The following is a 22,389-nucleotide window of genomic DNA, read 5'->3' on the forward strand; positions in this document are numbered from 1 at the left end:
AGGTAGGTAGGGGGTTGATATGTCGGCAAGAAAGTCGGAAGGTGGATAAGTAGGTAGGTAATGGGGTAGATAAGTAGGTAGGGATGGATGGATGGATAGGTAGATCACATTGTTTTCAAAAGACACAATCAAGGTCAGGAATACAAGAAAGCAAACATGATGTTTTTATTGAAACAGTTTACTGATAAATGACAGATGGTTGTCATGAAACTTTCAGGTTTAATCTCAAAAAATCATGGGCTAAAAAGTCATACATGGTACTTAACATTGAATAGCAAGAGAATCCATGCTTCAGAGCAGACAGTCAATTCACAAAGAAATCAGGCAAAGTGCCCTTCTGATTTCAATAAAAAATATTAAATCTTTTTTCCCCACTCTTTCCATCTTTACATGATACTTTTTAATAATATAAAAACGCTTAATACTGATTGTGAAACACTGGAATTAATTTACAAAACATAATAATAATTATTATAATATTAATAACAATAATAACAATAACCATTCAAATTTAAAACAAAAAAATAGAATGGAGAAAACCAGTCATATCTGTTGCATCTTGGCCCACACAAACAGTTTTTGGGGGAAAATACCAAATGGCATTTACATTTACCTGACACACAGTTACACACAACCACAGTATCAGGTCGTTGAGTATTTCTCATTGCCATTTACAGTGTTATGGGCACATAGAGAAGAAACACCAAAGCATTTATGTGCCTCTGCAGGGTCGCACTCACTGACCGCATCTTGTTTTTCTCACTGTCAGTCAAGCGCGGTGGGCCAACAGTGGACGTGAAAAAGTTCCACACTCCTCCAGCACACAGGATAACAAATTATAGGTAAAAGTATAGGACCATTTTAAATGTCTCAGCATTTTGAGGATGGGAAAAATCTCCCTGGTGACAGAAACTTGTATCCATTGCCAGCGGGTAGTCGGATAGAACGAGCACCAGGGCTACTGCTTGTGGAAATAGTGGGTGATGGAGCCACTTTTCTGCTGTTGGAGCAGTGGTGTCCATTGGAAGAGTTCTTGCTGCCCCTGTCCAGTGACTGCAGCCCCAGCTCCCGCAGCTCCAGGCTGTCTTGGGTATCGTTAGGGGAGCAACGGCGTGGCGAGAGGTTCAGAAGGCTCAGTACATCCCGACTGGCAGAGGCAAGGGGTCCAGGAGAACTGTGGACGCCTCTGACAGGACGTAGATGTTGCTGTTGCTGGGCTGCAGCGTTAGCCCAAAAGGTCTTCAGATTATGGATAGCTTGGACTTTCTCATCAATCACCCCCCTTCTTAGCCGGTCCAAGTCTGGGGGATCAGCTGACGTAGAGCAGGCAGAGCCTGTAGAGGAGTAGGACAGGGCAGGGGATGGAGCACTACCAACTGGGGACTGGTGACCCGAACTGGGAGACACATTACTCGGTGAACGTGAAATGTGGCCACTGTATGGGGAGCTTGGGTACTTGAGTTTCATTGCATTGCTGTCCAGAGTGGGTGAAGGATGGCTGCCCTCCTTGTGGGAAGACTCGGAAACCGCAGGACTATTGTAGCCTGAGCTTATCTTCTGCAGTGAAGAGGATCGTGAGGGAGGTTTGGGTTTTGGGGAAGTCTGAGCTCGGCCACTAGCACTGCTGCTAGGACGGCTAAAAGCACTAGTTTCAGAAGATCGGAAGGCGCTGCTACGTGCCGAGGTTCCTCCAGCTGGGCCACCCTCTGCCCCAGCTCGCTGGAGGCTACCCACAGCCCGTAGATGGCTCTGAGTTTCCTCCAGAATCTTCTGGGCCAGCTCCTGAGGATCCAGAGGGACAGTTTTTTCTTCCTGAGACTTGACAGTGCTGTCTGTCTCAGTGCTGGACTGGTCAGATTCACCTGTATCTGAACTGCTCACCTTACCCACTTTCTGGAATGGTGAGTTTGGGCTGGGCACCAGGCTTGTTTTTACTGGGGATGTGGGGGTGCTGACACTGCCCCTTGATGATATTGACACAGTGTAGCCTCTCCCTGCTCCTGTGCCAGATCCACCGACGACCCCCCTGCCTCCACGGTGGTGGCGCTGGCTGTGGCCTGGCGGTAGAGGCAAGGAGTCACAGTGACTTCCCAGTGGCTCGCTGCTGATGATGGAAAAACCCTCATATTCCTCCTCGTCCCCCCGGGCTCCTGCCACCGCAGCAGCTGCCCCATGAGGGGAGGAGCGACTGCGGGGAACGTGAGGGTGTTTGTGGATGGAGTAGTGTGCTGTGGCCCCACTGCGTTGCCGATGACTAAGGAAATCACACTCTGACTTGGAGGCAAAGCTCATGGTAGAGGCGACAGAGCTGAGGCTATAGACAGAGATGGCATCTGAGGCCTGATTGTCCAGGCAATGAGAAGAGAAGGGAAGGCTTGAGTATCCCATGGGCAGCGGGTTGGACACAGACTGGGCAGAGGCTAGAGACTCAAGGGAAGATGAGCTGTCCAGGCTCAGACGCTTGGGCAGCTCTGTGGAGTCTGTAGAAAGAGATGGAGAGTAATGGAAAATTGTCACATCGGAAAAGAAAATCATTAAAAAGGTTGCAGTGTCTGGAATTTTCTTATATACAGTCAAATAAAGCAAAATATCACGAGGAAGAGAAATGATACAATGAACAGGAGCAACTCAGTTTACTTACCGAACAGTGCCAGTAGAGACTGGAGGGCAAAGTGCAAGGTGCGGCGGTTGGCTAGCTTGCCTGTCTTTAGCGCCACTTCTTCTTGGCCGACCTCACATAAGTCAAATCCTGGACACACAGGAGGAAAACAGTTTTTCAATGTGTCAGCATGTATGTGAGTCCACAGGCACACGTAAATGCTTTGGTGGGTTGGAAACTGAAAGGGAATCTGCAGTTTCATTAGCTAAAAGTTGACTCACCAAGAGCAGCTAGAAACTCATGGCATCCCGGCAGTCTCCATAGCTGCACACTAATGGACACCTGAATGGGCAGGAGGGAGAAATCCTGCTCCTTCTCTCCTGTCTGGAGTTGGACGAGCACCTGGTGGAGCTGCAGAAGAGGAGGGGAAGACAGATCGGACAAGATGCAGTAGTTAGGAATAACAAGTAATCAACAAACTAATGAAAATTAACAAAAACAACAATTTCCTTTCTATCATGAATTTGAATTATCCAAAGGCAAAGTTATATAGTTCTTTGCTCTAAATGGACATTTCCTTTTACAAATGTAAGTTCTATGATGTAATGCCAACCACATCAGGTGTTAATATGTTTTTTAACATGCTTGAGTCCTATTCATGAGCACTCAGGTCCACGGAACATCAAGCGGAGCTGAGAGGGGGTTTACACGTGCCCTTTGAACACACTTGCCTGTTTTGTTTGCGGATTAACTGGTTTAGAACAGAGACGCCTTTGTCAACTTGACGTAACAGTGCAGAAAGTAGAAACATGCCTCATTACCCCACTTCTTTTTTATATTATAGCTCAATCGCCTCTATCACCCCCTACAAACCCTTAGATACTCAAAATACCTAAGATCTGATTGCAGGAACAAGAGTTGGGGAAATTATGGACAGCACAATAAATGTTTTATGCAAACAAATGCAAAATGACACATAAACAAGTAAACTTGTAAAGCAGGTTCTTCACAAGAAGACAAGAAGTGTTTACGAGAGTTTGACAGGACAGACGATGGAGAGTGAAGGAACAGGGCTGAATGGGATGAGTGCAGGAAAGGTGAAGGCACACTTACCATTGCCACCATATTTTTAACAGCCTTCAGATCGCATGTTAGGGGAAGGGGGAGAGAGAATAAGCTTTTAATTGCATGCACACCAGCCATTCACAAAGGGTACAAGGGTTCAGGTCAACAAGAAGGATGACAGCAACAAGTAACCAACATTTATAAGACATTACTGAGTTTGATGGAATCAGGAAATATAGAATAGGTTGAGCATGTTTTCTGTTCTGTGCATTGAGACCAATATTTGCACGATGAGGTAACAAAAATTGCTAATCACCATTTTACTAGATGGCCTTTCACTTGGAGCATGTGACAACCACATGTTACACGTAAACAGGGATAAACCTCTGCAGCATAAGATTAATCCTCTGCTGTCACGAGTTTGGGTACAAGAGAACAGCACTCATTGTAGCTGAGACTTTGTACTTGAAAGACTGCTACGTAGGCTTCAATGCAGATTAAGCTGCAGCTTGAGTTGCCAGTGTGCAAGCGTGTGTCCATTCCTGACATAACCAATAGTTATGCAATGATTTATATAAATATAGCATATGGTACAAAGAGGTACCTCTTAACACTAAATAAGAGCAGTGATATTTGTTGCTTGAGCCAGAGACCAATTTCTATTTACGGCATTAGATTTAAAAATACAGCAGCGTTTGGTCAGAGCATCTGGAGCCTACCCGGTTGATGAGCTGCTCTCCTGCCTCTGATGCTGTGATGAGTTTGCACAAGGCCTGAAGAGCTGGTGGTGGTAGACCTGAGAGACGGAAACAGAGGAAGTTCTGCGTTATTCCTACGCAAGCCACATTCTCTTTACCGAAACTAAATAGCATTGTAACTAAAAAGGTGATATCCTGTGAGCTGATATGAAACATGGCTGCAAACATCAGATAACTATGTCTGTTATATGTGGAAAGTCAATAAAGACTCATCTAAAATGAACAAATCAGTAAAACAGCAGATTCAGATTATACTTTAATGTAGAGATCGTCTCAGGTATGTACCCAGTAGTGATTGTAAAGTGGTGCTGCACTGCTGAAGCCTGTCTCCTGGGTCTGCAGTGGGAAAGAAGACAGCAGCAGGGATACCAGGGCCTGCAGAGTCAAGTCGGAAGCCCACCGCTGTCAGCAGGGCCTGCCAGCCTGGGATCCCCCCAACCTTGTTCTCCACACTCTGCTGGGATGTGTACATGGAGTTCCGCTGGCCGTTCTGTATCCTCTGCAGAGACTTCTCGACCTGCAGGAAGCATGGCAGTGCTGCGTCAGTATGCCTGGTTGCAACATTGTGTATGTGTGTATGTGTGTGTGTATTAGCGATTGTCCATGTCTCACCAGATGGAGCAACACTCTCAGAGCATCACGCACTCGGTCTGGAAACTGCAGAATCTCTGCCAAAGCTTGGCCGATGAGGGAAGATGGGCTGTTGAGCTTCACATCATTGCCAATCAGCATATAACCTGCACATAAAAAAATGTGATTAAAACAGCTCCATTAAACAGACATATTTTTGTATTATGGGAATGTAGAATTAATATGTAAGTGAGTGGCATCTCTAACCTGCCCAGTTGGAGGGGTGTGAATACTGCTTGCTGCTCTGAACAGTCTTCATGGCATCTGCCAGGGCTGCACTAGCCTTGGTCCCATTGAGCAGGGCAGTGTAGAAGGCATGTACGAAAACCTTGGAGGCCGCGACAGGGACGGGCCACAAGGACACGAGAACACACTGAGCCCCAGCGGCAAGGAAGGCCCTGGTCAATCCCACGACACCGTCTGCTGTGACTTTGCTGCTGGACTCCTGGTATGAACTAAAGACACAATGACACACAACATGAGATACTGAGTAAGGAAACTATAAATATATGTACTTGAATAACGTGTTTAATTGTCCCCCTTGTCAGTTCACCTACCCCAGCACCACCAGCTTGACAGGCAACCTCAGGTCCAATATGTCTGCAGCTGTAAGGAGGAACTCCTGCAGCGGTGGACTGTCACAGATACTCTCCACATCACTGCTGTCATCCTGCATGTGGAGAGACTCTGGGATGGTGTAGCTGCTTCCAATCGAGCCCTTCCTGCCTCGGCCACTGCTGCCTCTACTCCCACCTGGACCTCTGCCCACAGTTCCCACTCCCACACTAGCACTTGCCCCACCATGCACGCTCTCAGGGTTTGGGGTGAGCACCAGTGCTGCCAATTTCCAGGAAATGTGGGTGGCAAAGTGGGCGCACTCGGCTTGTGAGAGGGCACTCATCACCCTTTCCTTGGTTGCGGAAGGGCCAGCCAAGGGTTGGCATCCGAGCAGTTCGGCCACCATGAGAGCCTCCTCCTCCGCAGAGGGCATTGGTCCCCACAGCCAGCGGTCCATCACAGGCGAGGGCAGGCGAGGGTTCCCCACCACTGCTGCCATCGAGACACCGCCACATGGAGCCGGTCCTGGGCGCCGAGAGTGAGCCTGAGAAAACAATAATGAGGGTTAAATCCTTGTCCAGTTGAGATAAGATCTTACAGAAATAGAATTTGTGGCCACAGAGTTCCTCAACAATCAAAGAGAAGATATACATTATTTTTCAATAATCTGAATGAGGAGCACAACCTTTACATTGGATCCAAGGCCATGGATGGAGGGAACAGCGATGAGGCTGAAGCGTTCATACAGATATTCATTAGAGGAGCTTCCTTTTAGCAGAGCAAAGGGGATGAGGTACAGTTCTCCCTCCAGCACCATCACCAGTTGTCTGTGTCTGCCAACAGGCCCACTGGAGTGCATCAAGCCCTGTCACACAACAGGATTATTGTGAAAACACATATATACAAGAGAGTCTTCAAAACATGGTGCTTTCTATCTCATATCTGGATTTCTCTAATGCTCGTTTATCTACAACTACTGTACATGAACAGGCAGGCGATGGCCCATAGTGGAAGTGCTCACCCCCTCCATAGGTGCAATCAGCAAATCATAAAGTGCCCGGAGCGGAGGTTTGCCGAGGTTGCTGGAGCGGCGAGTTAGGGAAGAGCTTCCATCTTTGGCAGGAGACATGGTGTTACTGAACAGGCTGGTCATACTCTGGCAACTCCTGTACAAACACAGCACAAAGCAATGCATGTGAAAACAACACTTTCACTTTGCAAAATCCTAAGGCAAACACACACAGCATTTACAGAAATAACTACAATACCACCATATATATATATATATATATATAAAGACATTTTTGTAAATTACAGAAAATAGCAGTATTTATATACATATATATATATATATATATATATATATATAAATACTGCTATTTTCTGTAATTTACAAAAATGTCTTTGATCCTCCACATCTACAGATAAAAAATATCTCATAGTAAGTCTCCTTGAGTCAAAATCACTGTCACAATGTAACTTTAAGTTAGATACTTACTAAAATAGGGCATAGTGGGTAGTAATTAGTTTGAAAACAAATTATTATATTCTGAGAAGAGCATTTGAGATTGAAACACATTTTAAATAGCGCTATTATTTCATTTCAAAATGTTCATATAATTACATTTTCAATCAAATTATTTCATCTTAAAATATTCCTTGGGTTCCTCAGTTCTGTTTAGCTTTTTCCCTCCAGTCACCCCTGCCACAGAGATATCGTGCATCAAACTGCCCATTAACGCCAAACCACCCTGCTGCTCCTGATGAGCTCTCCAGACATGCTGGGAATGTGGTTTCAGAGCTCCATGCCTAACTTACTGCATAGTGTTACATCAGATAAGACTCTAGCAAGACACTGTAGCTCCTGTGAGTGTGTGTGTGGTGGTGGCACCAAGTACGAGGCAGACGAAGGCAGATGTGCCAGATGTGCTGCAATACCTCTGTGAACACAAACAATCAGGGCCAAAGCTCTGAGACCACCGGAATGGGAAAGTGATCTCAGACTGAGTATAATTTAACTTGACTTGAGACAAACCAAAAGAATATCATGCCAATATATAGATCTACACTAGATGGCAGTGTTGCACTGTGGTAATCTGGACTTTACAGACACATGAAGATGTGAATACCATCAGCCTGCCAGAATCCCAGCAGGAAGAGGAGGTAAGCAGGGTTTATCCCCTCTTTACAGGGACCTACTCTACATATTGTCAAACTCAAAGCTCACAGTTAATAGAAGCAGAGGTTGTGAGCGTCTTGGTTTCTGAAACCAATGAAAAGAAAACCCAGTGTGTTTGAGGCATGTCTGCTGCGTGACGGAGGTGTCAGCTCCCTGCTCAAGCACAGACTCACAACTGAGAATTGTACTAATGGTGGCTGAGGGGTTAGAAGCCTGCACAACACCACACTTGGGCTTGTCACTGTATCCATCTGCTCAGCTAGAGTTTCTTCCTGCCCCAGCCAACAGACATCTCCCCTGCCCTTCTGGTAGCCGGAGGCCAGGCCACTGGCTTCCCTCCAGCCTCCCAACACTCTGTCTCTCTCCAAGGCCTTGGCATGCGCCTCCATGGGAAAGCAAACAAGCATTTGTTAGCCTGACATGAAGAATGAGAAAGGAGGGAAGGGATAGGCCAAGAAAAGGTGAGTGTCAAGTGTAGCGGTAAACAGTGAAAAGAAAAGACTGAAAGCAGGGAGGCTGAAGGTGAAGAAGGCTGAAGGTCTAGTTTGGTCTGTAGCTGAAAGATTTGCTCTAAGTGTTATCTGGGAGGTTTGTCAACTACACACTTTATTTTTACACCAGCTTTTTATACTGGCCTAATTTCCAGCGCTGATCTAAATTATTGCTTCAGCTAGTGGCCACTCAGCTCTTTTGATGCAGGGATCCTCTTCTCGCTGTGTGTACTTCTTCGTTAGTGACAACTTCATCGAGATCATCAAACAATCTCATTGTGCTATCACCTTGCATAAAAACGTTTCAATTACACACTGAGGGGATTAGACACGAAGAGACTTTCATTATCACCTTCTCGGAGTAATCCTTCAAAGCCCCCTAGTGAAGATTAGATCTCGGTGTTAAAATAGGGCAATCAATGATAACACCAAACGACGATACCGCAACATGAAGAGCAGACCTTTTAGCGCTAGGTGTTTTGTTCTCGCAGATTTTCATTCATTTAGATTTCATTATGATTCACATAATTAGGAGTAACTGTGGAAATATAGCAGTATTAGCTTAAAATAACGGTGATTAGGCAAAGGGAAGTGAAAGAAAGCCCTTGAAGCGTACATACATTTACGTTATCCAACACCAAACCCTAAGATGTATGCCTCGAAACGACAATGAGGTTTCCTCCCTTTTCTCTTGCTTAAGCATTGTGATAGACGATAGGCTCCTAAGCATGAGGAGCTTTATAATCCAGAGATTTTTTTTTTGAGACCCAAAAGAATGAGTGGATTACTACCGGCAACCCATTAAAGGGGCTTAATGAGCACCAAGACTCAATTAAAGCTGGAATTACCCTCTCATCAAAGAGCAGCTCAACTGTGGATGAGGACAGGGCAATATGACCCAGACACACTCTCACATGCACACGCATGCACACATTCTATTGGTATACATAGCCGATCAGCACAATGTTAATTAATACTTTGCATAGTATTGTTGAATAATACTCAGAAGAAGCCACTGGGAGAGTCACAGAAATCTTCGCACACATAATTCTGCACAATAAACACAGAGAGAGTAAACATCTTAAAACCACAAGGGTCTCAGTGTCTGACAAAGACACAAATACTTGCACACTGCACACACACTGCGCACACATGCACACTACACACTACACATTACACACACACACAGTGGCAGTTGATAAGGGTTTCAGCAGCTTGGCTCTACTCAGTCTTTTTAATAAGAAGGATTCACATGCTGCCTCTGCGCTGGCTAAACAATGGAGAAAGGACTCCTTTCACAGATGAGCCACAAAACCCACGAATCTCCTTACCCAAGCAGCTATTTTGAATCTTTCCCTTTTTTCTATTCTTTGTGGAAAAAGTAGGTCTGGGTGACGCTTGTTGATTAGAGCTCTCTGCAGGAACATGCAGGTTATTTGTAACAAACTCGTACCTGTTGAACAGGTTGTTTCTGGACACCATGCGCAGGAAGCCTGTTGGATCGGTGACTGAGTTAAGCTTGTTGTTGAGCTCCTCGAATTGTTGGTCCAACAAATCTCCAGCCTCGCTCTCTGTCTCGCTGCTCGAACACCCTCTGAAAGAGAGAGAGAGATAGAGAGAGAGAGATGCAAACAGAGAGAGAGATGGAATTAGAGACATGCACTGAAATTTTGGCAAGAAAAAGGCACTTCAGCAACGTAGACAATACACAGACTTAGATTGTTTCTCCGCGGATAAATCAGCCGCACACACACTCCTGATCTGCCCGAAATACACACCCACACACACTTGGCCTAATTTCCCAGGCTCGGTCCAACACCCTGATGGTAAGCAGAGTTAAATCCTTTCATTGTAATGCTCGGGATGTTGATCCAGCCTGTGGGGAGTCAACCACTCCCACCATCATTACCTCGCCACCACTCTTCTCCATCTCTCTCTTCTTTGCTTGAAGAACCCATACCATGTAACTCTTAGCTTCTGTCTCTCATGGTAGATGAGAGCAAACTTACAACATGGGATCTGTCTTCACCTTATAATCCCACTACCACCAGTTTTTTAAAACCTTGAAGTGCGCAGCACTTTTGATTTAGCTAATGTTCATATACTATCAGACCTAGTACATAAAATCCATATATTTATGAATGGATTAAAGCACAGCAGCTGCTGCCTCCCCTCTCTCTATAATATAGACACCAATGTTCCACTAGAGTCTAGAGGAACATTGGTCACACAACTGTTCAGGCGGGAGTCGCTCTGTGAATCCAAACATGGCAGCAGGTTGTAAGTAAAGAAACAATGAGGGGTTAGACCTTATTTCCAAAGAAGGTTAAAGACTAATGAACTCAACACAGACACTTCATCTAAGTCAATAAAGGAATGATAGTTTTCCTTCTCCTTTTTTGGTGATAAAACATGTGCACCTCAGATTATGTGATGAAAGATTTGACAGCCATGAACCACAAGGGTTCAAATTCTCATGAATCAACTACTTCTGGTCCAAATGTTAGAAATAACTTTATGAAGAACCACATTTCAATGAATGATGAATGAAATGGTCACCTCGGACTCTTGGGATTAAAAATGACACCAGCAGGACACCCTCACTCTCCACTCACTGGTTCTGTTCCCACTTTATAAATATTGGAAATAAGTATTAAATTAAATTATTATAAGATATCTTACCTAAACTTGATATTTACGTGAAAAAAAAAAAAAAACACCAATCATTTTTTAAACTAACAATTTAGTGGCACTTAAATGGCACTTACTTACAGAACTTTGTAGTTTTGCTTTATTTTTGAAGAAATTGTACTTTCTTGATTCTTGTTGTTTTGGGGTTTTGGACACCCCTGCTCTATATCTTCATTGCTTTGACATGCATATACTCTCTCCCCATTCTTCTCAGTGCTGCCTCCCTAGCTCTGAACTATGGAGAATGAATGGGCTGGTAAGTGGTGCCATATTGTGCCCATCCAGGCACGGTGGTGTGTGTGCAACTTCCTATTGGAGTAGTAAACGAGCTGCTAATGGGGCAGGAGGGCCCCGGCTGCTGGGGTGGCGGAGGCTGGCACTGCGCAGACCAGCTGGTCCCTATGGATCAAACATGAACTAGAGAAACAAGGCTCATAATGTGAAACATGGTGTACACCCATGGCTGTCAACGGGATAAATTCAGTCAATAAATCTCACCCCATTTTCAGTCTCGTCCTGCAGAGTCCCTCAGGCTACGTGCCCTGTTGTTAGGTCTTTATTCATCAGCCTCTGACTTTTAGACTTTCACCACCTCAACTCATTCAACACCCATTCTCAGTAAAGCCAATGCTCTCTTCCTTTACTTACTACCTTTCCTTACATTTTCTGTCAGCAATCTTTCACAGATCACAACTAAAATATTAAGGAGTTTCACATTTATTTAACAGCTGTATAATCATGGAAACAATGATCATAATGGGGGAAATGGAGTCCTTTGCATGCGAAGAAAAAAAAAAGTGGAGCTGCCATAAGTTCCTACATTTATCAAAATATATCAAGAGCAGATGTCAGTAGCACAGGCATGATATACTTGGGAAAGAAATGGGCTTTGTGAGGACTGATCATCCAAAATGTCACCATCAGACAACGCTGCTTCTGATGTCACTTCATTTATGGTGAATTCAATGATTCATATAAAGTGAGTGGCGGGGGAGGAGGTTTTTAAAAGCCAGAAGTCACATAACTTATTGTAAATCATGTATTTGCTGTGAAATAATCCCCAAAAGACAACTGATACTCTTTAGCACGGTTTCTATTAATTACATGATAAATAAGTATTTGGCGATGTGGATAATAACCTCATCATTCAAACCTAGAGTTTTCATTTCACTGTGACAGCGGTAACCATCTCACCGGCTGTAATAAGACTCTACTCCGAGGGCCTCCCGGGCACTGGCAATTTGCTGCTCCAACGACGACCCGCTGACCACTCCACTGCCGCCGCCCTCCTGGAAGTCTGACCCTCCTTCTGATAAACCCTCGCCCAAGTACACCTCATGAAACTTCAGGATACCTGTGGAGAGAGAGTGAAGGGAGAAAACGTGGGCAAAGGTGACATCAGTTTTCAGGGTGATGAAACATTTTCAATAACAATATCAAGGTGACTAACCAACGCAAATGTATTGAACCATTTTCTTTTTTCTAACACATCTGCATCACTTACTCATGATGTTGCGGTTTAGCTCAAAGCTGTGAGAGAGGCCACGTGCAGTCGAACATGTGTGGAGCAAAATGAATAAAACAAATAATGTTCAATAAAAGATAAGTGTAGACTGCCTGTGCCATCTGCTGCCCGCCATGAGAGCTCCGCTGAGCATCGAGCAGGAACATCAGAGGGGGCGGGGAAGTGTGTGTGTGTGTGTGTGTGTGTGTGTGTGTGTGTGTGTGTCTCTGGGGTTTATCAGTCCTGTCTATGTATTATAGACACGTATTCATTATTTCAAATGGGTCAGAAATGTGATTCAGGAGTATATATATATATATATATATATATGTGTGCATGTCTCTGTTTGTTTGAGTGTTTGTGCACATCACCGACTGAAATAATGAAGTAGTAACTAGTAATTATTAGCCCCTTCGGCTGGTTGCAGGCTGTTAGGAGAGGGCAATGTTCACGTGCCAGTTGAATGCCAGGGAATGCTAGAAAGTGACAGACAGACGATTAGTGAGCAAGTGGCTCCCTCTTAGCCTGAGGCAATATTCAGCGCTTTGAAGATCTCCACTGGTGCCTGAACTGTTACTCCCTTTCCGTAGGACTAGTGTTGGGGGGGTCAAGTTCATGCTGTTGCCTGAGAGCTGTGTTTGATCAAATGTTCAGGTCTGGTGGCGTGGCACATGGGTAGTGGCTTTCTTTACTGCAGAGAAAAGAAAAGAGCCAAAAAACAGCTAACAGCACTGTAGCTACAGGGGTCGTGTGACACACACTGTAATTCACCAGCAGCTCTGCCAGTTCTCTTCATGAAACTGGAATTTCACGAGTTATATACTCAAATAGCATCTTAACCTTTTTGCCTGCGTTGGTGTTAATCAGCATGTCAAAACAAGAGACAAAAATGAGATGTGCAAAATCACTCTACCAAAAGAAAATGAGAAGAAAGGCAAAGAGAAAGAGTCATTTTTTAATTTGGTGTAACAGCTAAGTGTTTTCCTGTTGGCATGTGTGAAGATGTGGCCTGTGTTGTTTGGCTGTGTCACTATCAATTAGCATGGTTCATTGGCAGATGCCTTCTGGGGGTGTGGAGCGAGGCAGGGGGCAAATCCTAACAGTGGAGTGACAGGTGGCACTGCCACTTGGTGTTAGAGCTGGCCTTCTTACCCGGCAGCTGAAAACAAGCTATAGCCTCTAGGCCTTTTATCCTCTTTGATTCCAACAAGCAAATGTGTGTATATGAATGAATGCAGTTGTGTGTGTGTTGTTTCATTTCTAAACATAAAAGCTGTTTAAATTCAGAAGGAAAATATTTTTAGCTATTTATGTCCGTAAGGATCCATGCATGAGCGTGCACTGTTTGTCTTTGAATATGCTGTGTGTACCAAGAATAGATCAACTTAATATTAGAAGAAATGACTTTGCATTACCTTGAACAAATAATGAAGCCTGTAGTTTTGAATGTGTTCTATAAAGATCATTGGAAAATAGAGGTAGGTTCATAGGTAAATGGCTGAAGTGTAAATTTGCCAGTCAAAGTGTCACAGAACGGACAAACAATCTAATCGATTTTACCTGAGTAAAAGCAAACGCTTCTTGACAACAGCAAGACGTGTTCCTAACAAAACAGTGACACACCAAGCAGAGAGACAAATCTTACCTGCTCCTGGAGCCAGCAGCCAGCTGTACAAGTAGCCAGCAGCCATGGAGAAGTATAGCACCAAGGCCCTCTGGCTGTTGACGTTGTCCAGGATGTGCTCCACCGTTACTGGGGTGTAGGGGTCTGATTCCTGCTGGCCGGTCTGCCTCTCCACCAAGAGGTCGGCGAAGGCTCGTGTACGACCCCTCTCCGCCACTGCCAGGGCCTCATCGTGGTGACCTATAGAGTTCAGAGGTCATGGCCGATTAATAATTTACATTACAGGCCAAAAGCAAAAGATGACTACAATCTAACAGCATGAAGATTTGAGGATGTGAGAAGTATGTGTGTGGACATACCTAGGCTGACGAGGACCCTTTGGAGTGCCTGGTAGCAGGAAGTTTGCAGGTCAAACAGGGAGAGTTTATAGTCTGTGCTGTGCTGGGCTTCATGGCGGATTGTTTCAAACAGTGCAGAGGCCCGGTAGAGCTGAAGATAAGCAATAACATCAACAATCAGATACTTTCAGCTACATTTTACTTGTTGGTTTTACATGATTCTGCTTTTATTGAGGGTCAAGTGTGGTTCTATGCTATTTAAATGGTAGGGCAGGAAACTGGCATTGTATTAAATGTGAGGAAGTCAATAATAAATAAGTAGTCGAGAGGCTTTAAGAATTTCAATTTGCAATAAAATGTCCACAAATGTGTTAGAATGAGATTAGATTTGAAGATTAATCTTGGCCACTAGGTGGTAGCATCCCACCTCATGGTGATCATCGATCGCCCTTGCTGCCTTCCAATTATGTTTCTCGTTCACCGGAGGAAAATACTGTAATGTAACTTGATGAATCGCCACCAAACACAAGTAAACCTCTCTTCAGCTCTTATTTTCCTGGATGTGGGAAAGGGCAATGAGAGGCTAAACCATTACCTGGGCATCATGGACGGACAGCGCCCAAGGAATGAAATGCTTTGTGGACTCAATAGGCCTGTCTGTGTTATTGGACCTTTCTATTCAGTGCCAGACATTGGATTGAGAGAAGGAGAGGGAGACAGTGGAGGAGCGGGGCGGCAAGCAGTGTTGCACATTGGCCAGGCGGAGCCGGCCAGGAGTGCTGATTCATGGGAGCCTTTATTGATTTCCTATTTCTGCTTCTACGACAGCCCTGTAGCTCGACCGGGGCTGCTATAGAGCCACTCTCCAGGAGCCCGGGGTCCAGCAGAGACGCTGAAGCACTATGCTCACACTGCTTGACCACAGCAGTGTGAGCCAAGACAAAGAACTGCAGAGGAGAAAAGGTTGCTGGTATGGATGAAATGGATTGTATCAGCACTGGGGCGTTGGTGAGAGAAAGAAAGGAGAAAGAGTGTGTGCGCACACATGTATGCATACTCTGGAGCTCGTCTGGCATATCCCAAGGTCACGCAGGAAAAGTGTGTCATAGGGAGTGAGCAGCGATCGGCAGAGAATCTGTGAGCTCTGCTGCATTAGTGCTAGTAGACGGAGCTCCTAGTCTCAGGCTGATTCTGCCGATAGGGCTGTGGGCTGATTGCTGCACTGCTAGTTTAATCTGTTAAGCTTGCAGACATCCCTTTAAGAGTGAAACTGATTTCTCACAGTGCCTTTCCTCTGGCCTGAACCCTCCTGGCTCAGATGAAAGGGAAACAATCCCAAATGTGCTGCGTCCGCAGTGACTTGCTTGGCAGCGGTAAAGGTAAAACCTGCTATATTCCTCCGCTGCTGTGTATTCAGATTGCACTATCATGTTCTAGAGTCACTGACACTGACATGGCTTTTATCTGTCATGTTAAGTGAATGTCAATGTCACACTGAATTGGAAACGTGAGTGTTTGTTGCTTACACACACATCTAATGATATTTGGGGAATAACCTCTCTGGGGAACACTCATCCTCTGTGACAGACAATATCGGAGATTTGAGAAGTTACATCTACAGTCGACCACTGATATTTAAGATAACTGAATAGTGACATTTCAGCTTTATTTCCAGACAGTGGTGGGAAGTGGTCTATTGACATATTTGGTGGGTGTGAACATCAGGATAAAAGCTGGGGCATTGAAGTACAATTGGGTTTAAATACATGCAGAACATAAGGAACATAAGGTCAAGTACATAGAATCCAGAGCTAACGAATTTCAAAACAAGCCAATACAAATGAGGTTTGAAGTGGGTCGAGGTATTTAACAAGGTCATGTGCAGCAACATGAATAAACATTGGAACCACACTCTCAGGACAACAGTGTCCCTTTTCACTTTCACCTCACCCTGGGTGCTTAAAGCTGACATACAGAGAAATTTGTTTCTAATGAAGTTATTTTGATTAAGTGTTAAACTGTAAAGTTGACAATATGTGGCATCGGCTCTTTGGAATAACATTTTTGAACATAATTTCCTCAACACGAGTCGGGGGCCTCGGCTCATGTCACCACCTCGGTTCAATCTTTCTTCCCAAACTCTTGTTACAGATAATTGCAAACAGACAAAAGTAACTTTTTGAAATGTATGATGCAGGGCCCAGAAACAAAGCTATCTGGGTCACACGGATGTACGTAGTCTGCGTATGTCACAGAAGAAATGTTCTGCACTAGATTTTGGAAATGAAAGCATCTGAATAACATCCCTGCAGACACACGTGACAGCCACTGCTTCTCAGACTTGTACGTGAATAGACAAGCACAAGGGTAGGAAACAAATTCTAATCTTGAGCCAGTGTGGACAGTCTGTAAAGAGAGATGTAAGGGGGATATTCCATGCTTGCCAGGTGGGCAGTGGGCTGAAGAGAAGTCGACGCAGAGGCTCGGGACTCCTGAGACCATGCACACATTTACAAAAAGTGATCTGTCGCCTGTCTGCTGCGATGACAGCATTCACCAACTCGACAGACTCCCCCAGCGTATTGCCAGCAGCCGTGTGCAACCTCTATAGCCCCCTGTCCTTTCTCTTCTCCCGTTGTTCTCTGTCTAAAATCTAAAAATTCCTCTCCCGTGTTTCTGGATATCTATTTCCCCCTCTCATTTGTAATCTATGCCAACCAACAGATGTGCGCTTATTGGAGGTCAGCTTTAACTACGAGAGGTGGATTCGCTGGAAGGAGTCCAGATGGAGGAGGAGAGGAGTGGAGAGGAGAGGAGAGGAGAAGAGTAGGAACTGGAGATACTTCACCTGATGTTGGGCTTCCTCCAGATTCCCACTGGCCCACAGAGAGAGCCCGAGACGGTGGCGGATCTTCGCCTCGTCCTCACGCCGAGCCAGCTGCTCCGCGAGCCGCAGGCCTGTCAGGAGGGGAGGAAGCAGGAGCAGGAGAGAGAGGGAGAGCAAAAGTTATTCAGAGCAGACAGACTCTTAGGTATCTTTCAGAGTAACAGATGTAAGCATAGCACGGCGCTGATTTTCTGACAGCGAACAGGTTGGGATATTTGGCCTCAGCTGTAAGATAGTGCTCCCACTGGGACTAAAACACACACACACACACACACACACTTCTGCCACAGAGAGAGGCCGTTGGAACACTAATCGGACTGCATAGTAATCAATGCTAAGGATTGACTGGCTGAGCAAACACAAACACAAGCCTGATGCTTGCATAAAAGAAGCCACACAATATCATGAAGACATCCGCAAATATTTGCACGCCCACACTGATGATGTAGTAATAAGCTGAATGCAAACACACAGTGCTTTGTGTTGTTTTGTTTGAGAGACTTTCAGATTTGTCAGGGAAGCCAGGGGAGGTTTGTGTGTCTAGGTGTGTGTGTGTGTGTCTAGGTGTGTATGCTCAGTTAGAGCGCCTGTGTCAGATCACCTGGCGAGCGAACAGTTTGTTTTTCACTTCCAATCCCTCAAGCAGTGATGCGTGTGTCACATCTTTGCATGTGTCCTCAGTCTTCCTGCCGAGTGCTTGGCTCTGCCCAATTACTGAGAAGAAAATGCCACTCCGCAGAGGACAATGATGAAAAAAAAAGACGACAGCTGCTGCGCCACACACTGCCCACAAGGTGCTAAATGCACAGCAAGCAGTCTGCAGCTTTGAATGAGGCCATTGCTCATGCACAATCTCACTTAACACGGACTCTGCATTTACAAGTCTCTCCGCTCGCTCGTGTGGTTGTTGAGGGGTCTCAACATGCTTTTGGTCAGAAAGAGTAGAAACTGGGCCAAGCCACCCCTCGTTCGCTTTTCCTCGGCATTCCTGGAAAACTGTCTGTGGCTGGACCAGATAAGCCAAGAACAGAGAGCGTGACCCGAAAACAGCCAGCCGATTCCGCAAGACCCGGCACACCACGCAACCGTAGACTTCATGGCTCCTCCATGGCCACGCTAGCCGGCAGCCTTTGAAGCCTGGAACAGTCTCCCTTCGCTCCTTATCTTTCCGCACACCCCTCTCTCTGCCTGCCTGCCTGCCCGCCTGATCTCTTCCCCCATGCATCCACTGAGCTCCTCTCTCCCTCTACCTCTGTATTTATTTTTTTCATCTTCATGCCTCTGTCTCTGGCCCCCTCCACTCTCTCTACCTGTTTCATCTTGACTGTGGTGGCAGTGCTCGCGGGGACTCGGCACTGCTTAGGGCTCATTAGGCGCTGGAGCAAGAGAGAGGAAACACATCTAAATTATCCTTTTCATTTTCTGACATCCTCACCCCTCACTCATCTCAGCTCCAGCTCGGAGCCTTTCATCTGCACACACGCACGCACACGCATAGAACATGTCTTTTTCCGGACCGCACTATGATAGTTCTTTATGATCAAGCCTGAATGTCAACCAACTCTATGTTTTCTTTATTCTCTTGACAGAGAAATAATACATCTAAGTTATGACTAATGCCGATCTCTGCCTCTCCCCTCCACCCGCCTTCCACCTCCTTTCTTTCTCTCCATCCCTCCTTCTCTCCCGAACTCTCTCATTCCCTCTGTTCTCCCGCGCAGTATCATTCCGTGTGTGTCACTGTCACCATGCATGCCTTTGGTGCGCCCCGCAGGCACAGTCACGTAGTAGCGGCTGACATGAGGATGTGGCCGTGGCTGGCTGCACCCCGAAGAGCAACTAGAGAACACTTTAAAGGCTGTTTGACAGCTGGGGGAGAGATTCTCTGCAGCCCAGGGGCCCAAGCACCTCTGCCTTCGGACACCAGCTTTACGTGCACACACCACATACACAAATATCCTCACCCATGGACACAATTGATTCAGTGCCCGTGACATAAACACTTTCTGAGGACTAGAAAGACTGGAGACATTTTCCCAATCAAGAAGTCTCTACTATGATGACACCACAATCCACCTATTTCTCTCCAAGGCTGCTACCTAAGGCTACTAATGTGAAAATACTGACGATGATATTGTAGTATTATACTTCATATTCATGATATTGAATCAACACTACCACCAATGTAAAAGCCTGCACAAACACATTGCTACAATCATGTGCATTGGTATCAAGACTGTACTTAAATTTACATCACAATGCTGGTGTATATATACAGTGTATATATATGGACCTATAGATATAAACACAGAGAGACAAAGCTGAAAACTGAGAGGTCCATATATGATGATAACAGACATTTCACAGTGTTCTACACACTACTATCATTTAGTTTTTACACCTCTAGTTCTTTATACGCGCCTAAAACACGCTTCTAAAGACTTAATGTTTTATTTAATTTCCTGTGATGATGCTAATCTTCTATTTAACATGAAAATATTTGAAAAAATATACATGTATATACTTTATATATGAACATACAATATTTGTATGCTCGGTCTTACACATGATGAATGCAGCTTTTTATAGCTACAACTGATATCGATATATACAAATGATAAAGGTATACCCTGCTATAGATGTTCATTATTCTAAATATGGTTGTTTTGCACATCATTTTGTATGAGGCACATATATAAGGAAGGATAACAAACATGTAAGCCATAATACTATAACTTACCAACACAAACAAAAATATCTATAACATTATAAGTATATGCATTTACTTCTGGTTCACATATCAGGTGCATTCCTTACATTCCTAACATGGCCTGCCACTGTAGGTCAATACTGTTTTTCCATTAGTTGCGCTTCCATAAACCGAGCAAGAAGAAACTGTAATACCTCCATTATCTGCTACAATGACGACATTGATTTAATGACACTATTGTGGTTATCATTTAAAAGTGCATCTCGTTTGAAATGCCTCCCTCCCTGTCTCTGATTTAGACGTCGCTGTGAAATGTCCTTTGGTATAAAATTACAGGAAGATAACTGGTGAAGTGGTGTGAACACTTGAAGTGACAGAAATGATGACTTCCCATCAGCAGTTAATTGGTATCTCTGTGTGTCTTACACACACACACACACACACACACACACACACAGAGTTGGAGGTCACGTTGTCAACAGTATCTGCTCTAGTTTGGAGCTGCCTTTCTATCATTCCTTCCAATTAATCTTTTTCAGGAGACAAAAACAAAAAACAAGTGCAGCATGAAGAATGAATAACACAAAACCAGCAGAAAAAATAGAAAAACTGAAGAGGAAATAAAAAAAACGTGCCAACTTTTCGGTCTGGGTAGGTTGCCCAGAAATAATTGGCTGTCAGCGATACTGAAGGCACCGTTCTTTTTCCGCAGCCAGACCAAGGAACAATACAAGGACAGTGCAGGGGACAACAAGAGGACAGGGTGGAGACAGAAAGGCCTGTCGCCTTTGTTTCCATTAAAGCTCAACAAGCAGGCCGGCAGAGGGGGTATGGGTCACTGTAGGCCTTTCTAACTCTAATAAAGTGGATGGAGGAAAGATGGACGAGAGGCATCCCTGTATTTTTGCATTCACTCCCTGCAGGGTGAAATATAGAACTGTCGTTTCACTCAAGCAGCATTTTCTGGGATTCAAACAGGGTTTGGGTCGTAACCCGGTGGGTGGGCCTGCACACAAGGTCTATCACTGGGCACATGCGAGGCTGGTGGCACGGACATTAAGCTCACATCCACGGATGGTTCCACTCATCACATCCTCGGCGTCAAGCACTTCCTGCACTGTCACTAACATAATGAATATTTGAGGGACCAAGCAGCAGGTTTTTATTTCACAGACATCTGTAGGGGACAATGAATCGTGAGAGGCAGGAGTCTGTCAGCCGCCGTGTGAAAAGATCCTTTGGCAACTCACTGCAAAGAACCCTCAGAGGAAAGTCGATATAGGGGTGTGAAGAACAGGAAAAATGACTTGGCGTGCATCCTGATAGGTTTGCACAGACATACACACAAATGCTGGTATAACGTTACACAACAGAAGACAACACAGACGGATAATGCACACACAAAATCCCCCTGTGCACTCACAACACATACGCACAAAAGCCCAAACACACACAAGTACACTTCCTAATAAAAATGTGGCAAAGGCTTAGCAACAAATAGGCTCTGCATTTCATATTCATGAATTCACATACTCTAAGCCTATCAGCTCGGGCAACAAAGGCAATCCTCTCTCCTGCTCCCCCCGACTCACTCACCTTCCTGCAGGTACATGACAGCCTGTGAGTAGTTTTGCAGTGCATGGTGTGTTCTCCCCAGGCTGCCATAGGCCAGAGTCTTGGCAGCCAAGTCATTAGTCTGTGCTGCCACACTTAGGTGCTGTTCCTGGAACACGACTGCCCGCTCGTAGTTTCCTAGCGACTCATAGGTAAGGCCCAAGTTGCCGTAGGCGCGTGCCTGGCGTTCGGGGCTGCCCGTCTCCTCTGCAATCTCCAGGTCACTTTGGTGGCATCGCAGGGCCGTCTCATACTCTCCCATAGATTGATATACAGCACCCAAACCGCAGCTTGCGTCCCCCTCCAGTAGTCGGTCCTGGGTGTCACGGGCAATGGCCAGCTGACGCTCCAGACAGGATATGGCCTGCTCGTAATTGCCCAGTTGGCTGTGGAGAGCACCTAGTTCACCGTAGGCCTGGGCCTTGCCTCCGCACTCCCCCAGCTCGTGAGCCACCACTAGTCGCTTCTCAAAACACACCAGGGACTGCTGTAGGTGTCCCATGGCCCTGCAGACGAAGACAGAAAACCAATGAGTGTTAGAGTGAAGCAGATTAGGAGCTAGATGTGTGAGATAACAACCTAACAAGACAAAATTAAAGGAAAATCTGTCAGTGGCCTTTCCTGTCCAGTTGAGCAAATTGGGAGGCATCCTACAAGGTGACAACATTTCTCTGCTTATCTCATATGAAAAAATGAAATATTAATATGGAAACTAGACACATACAGATACAAATCTAGTCC

The 22,389-nt window shown here is 45.2% G+C and overlaps 1 protein-coding gene across 2 annotated transcripts in view; it reads right to left on the reverse strand.

The window, feature by feature from the left end:
- Positions 1-141: 141 nt before the first annotated feature.
- Positions 142-22,389, reverse strand: part of LOC133949987 (tetratricopeptide repeat protein 28-like) — a 119,807-nt gene continuing 97,559 nt past the window's right edge. The window contains exons 8-24 of one of the 2 annotated variants that reach the window (XM_062384119.1): positions 21,631-22,154; positions 17,286-17,395; positions 14,459-14,588; positions 14,121-14,339; positions 12,166-12,325; positions 9,734-9,874; positions 6,632-6,776; positions 6,296-6,475; positions 5,610-6,154; positions 5,260-5,507; positions 5,035-5,159; positions 4,708-4,939; positions 4,384-4,460; positions 3,713-3,736; positions 2,881-3,010; positions 2,642-2,749; positions 142-2,480 (exon numbers count right to left, since the gene is read on the reverse strand). In XM_062384119.1, the coding sequence (XP_062240103.1) occupies positions 871-2,480; positions 2,642-2,749; positions 2,881-3,010; positions 3,713-3,736; positions 4,384-4,460; positions 4,708-4,939; positions 5,035-5,159; positions 5,260-5,507; positions 5,610-6,154; positions 6,296-6,475; positions 6,632-6,776; positions 9,734-9,874; positions 12,166-12,325; positions 14,121-14,339; positions 14,459-14,588; positions 17,286-17,395; positions 21,631-22,154 (4,708 nt within the window). In that variant the 3' untranslated portion in view covers positions 142-870. The remainder of the gene's footprint in view (positions 2,481-2,641; positions 2,750-2,880; positions 3,011-3,712; positions 3,737-4,383; positions 4,461-4,707; positions 4,940-5,034; positions 5,160-5,259; positions 5,508-5,609; positions 6,155-6,295; positions 6,476-6,631; positions 6,777-9,733; positions 9,875-12,165; positions 12,326-14,120; positions 14,340-14,458; positions 14,589-17,285; positions 17,396-21,630; positions 22,155-22,389) is intronic. The other variant, XM_062384127.1, reaches the window with a different exon arrangement.

The sequence above is a fragment of the Platichthys flesus genome, chromosome 3, assembly GCF_949316205.1.
Source record: "Platichthys flesus chromosome 3, fPlaFle2.1, whole genome shotgun sequence".
Classification (NCBI taxonomy): domain Eukaryota; kingdom Metazoa; phylum Chordata; class Actinopteri; order Pleuronectiformes; family Pleuronectidae; genus Platichthys; species Platichthys flesus.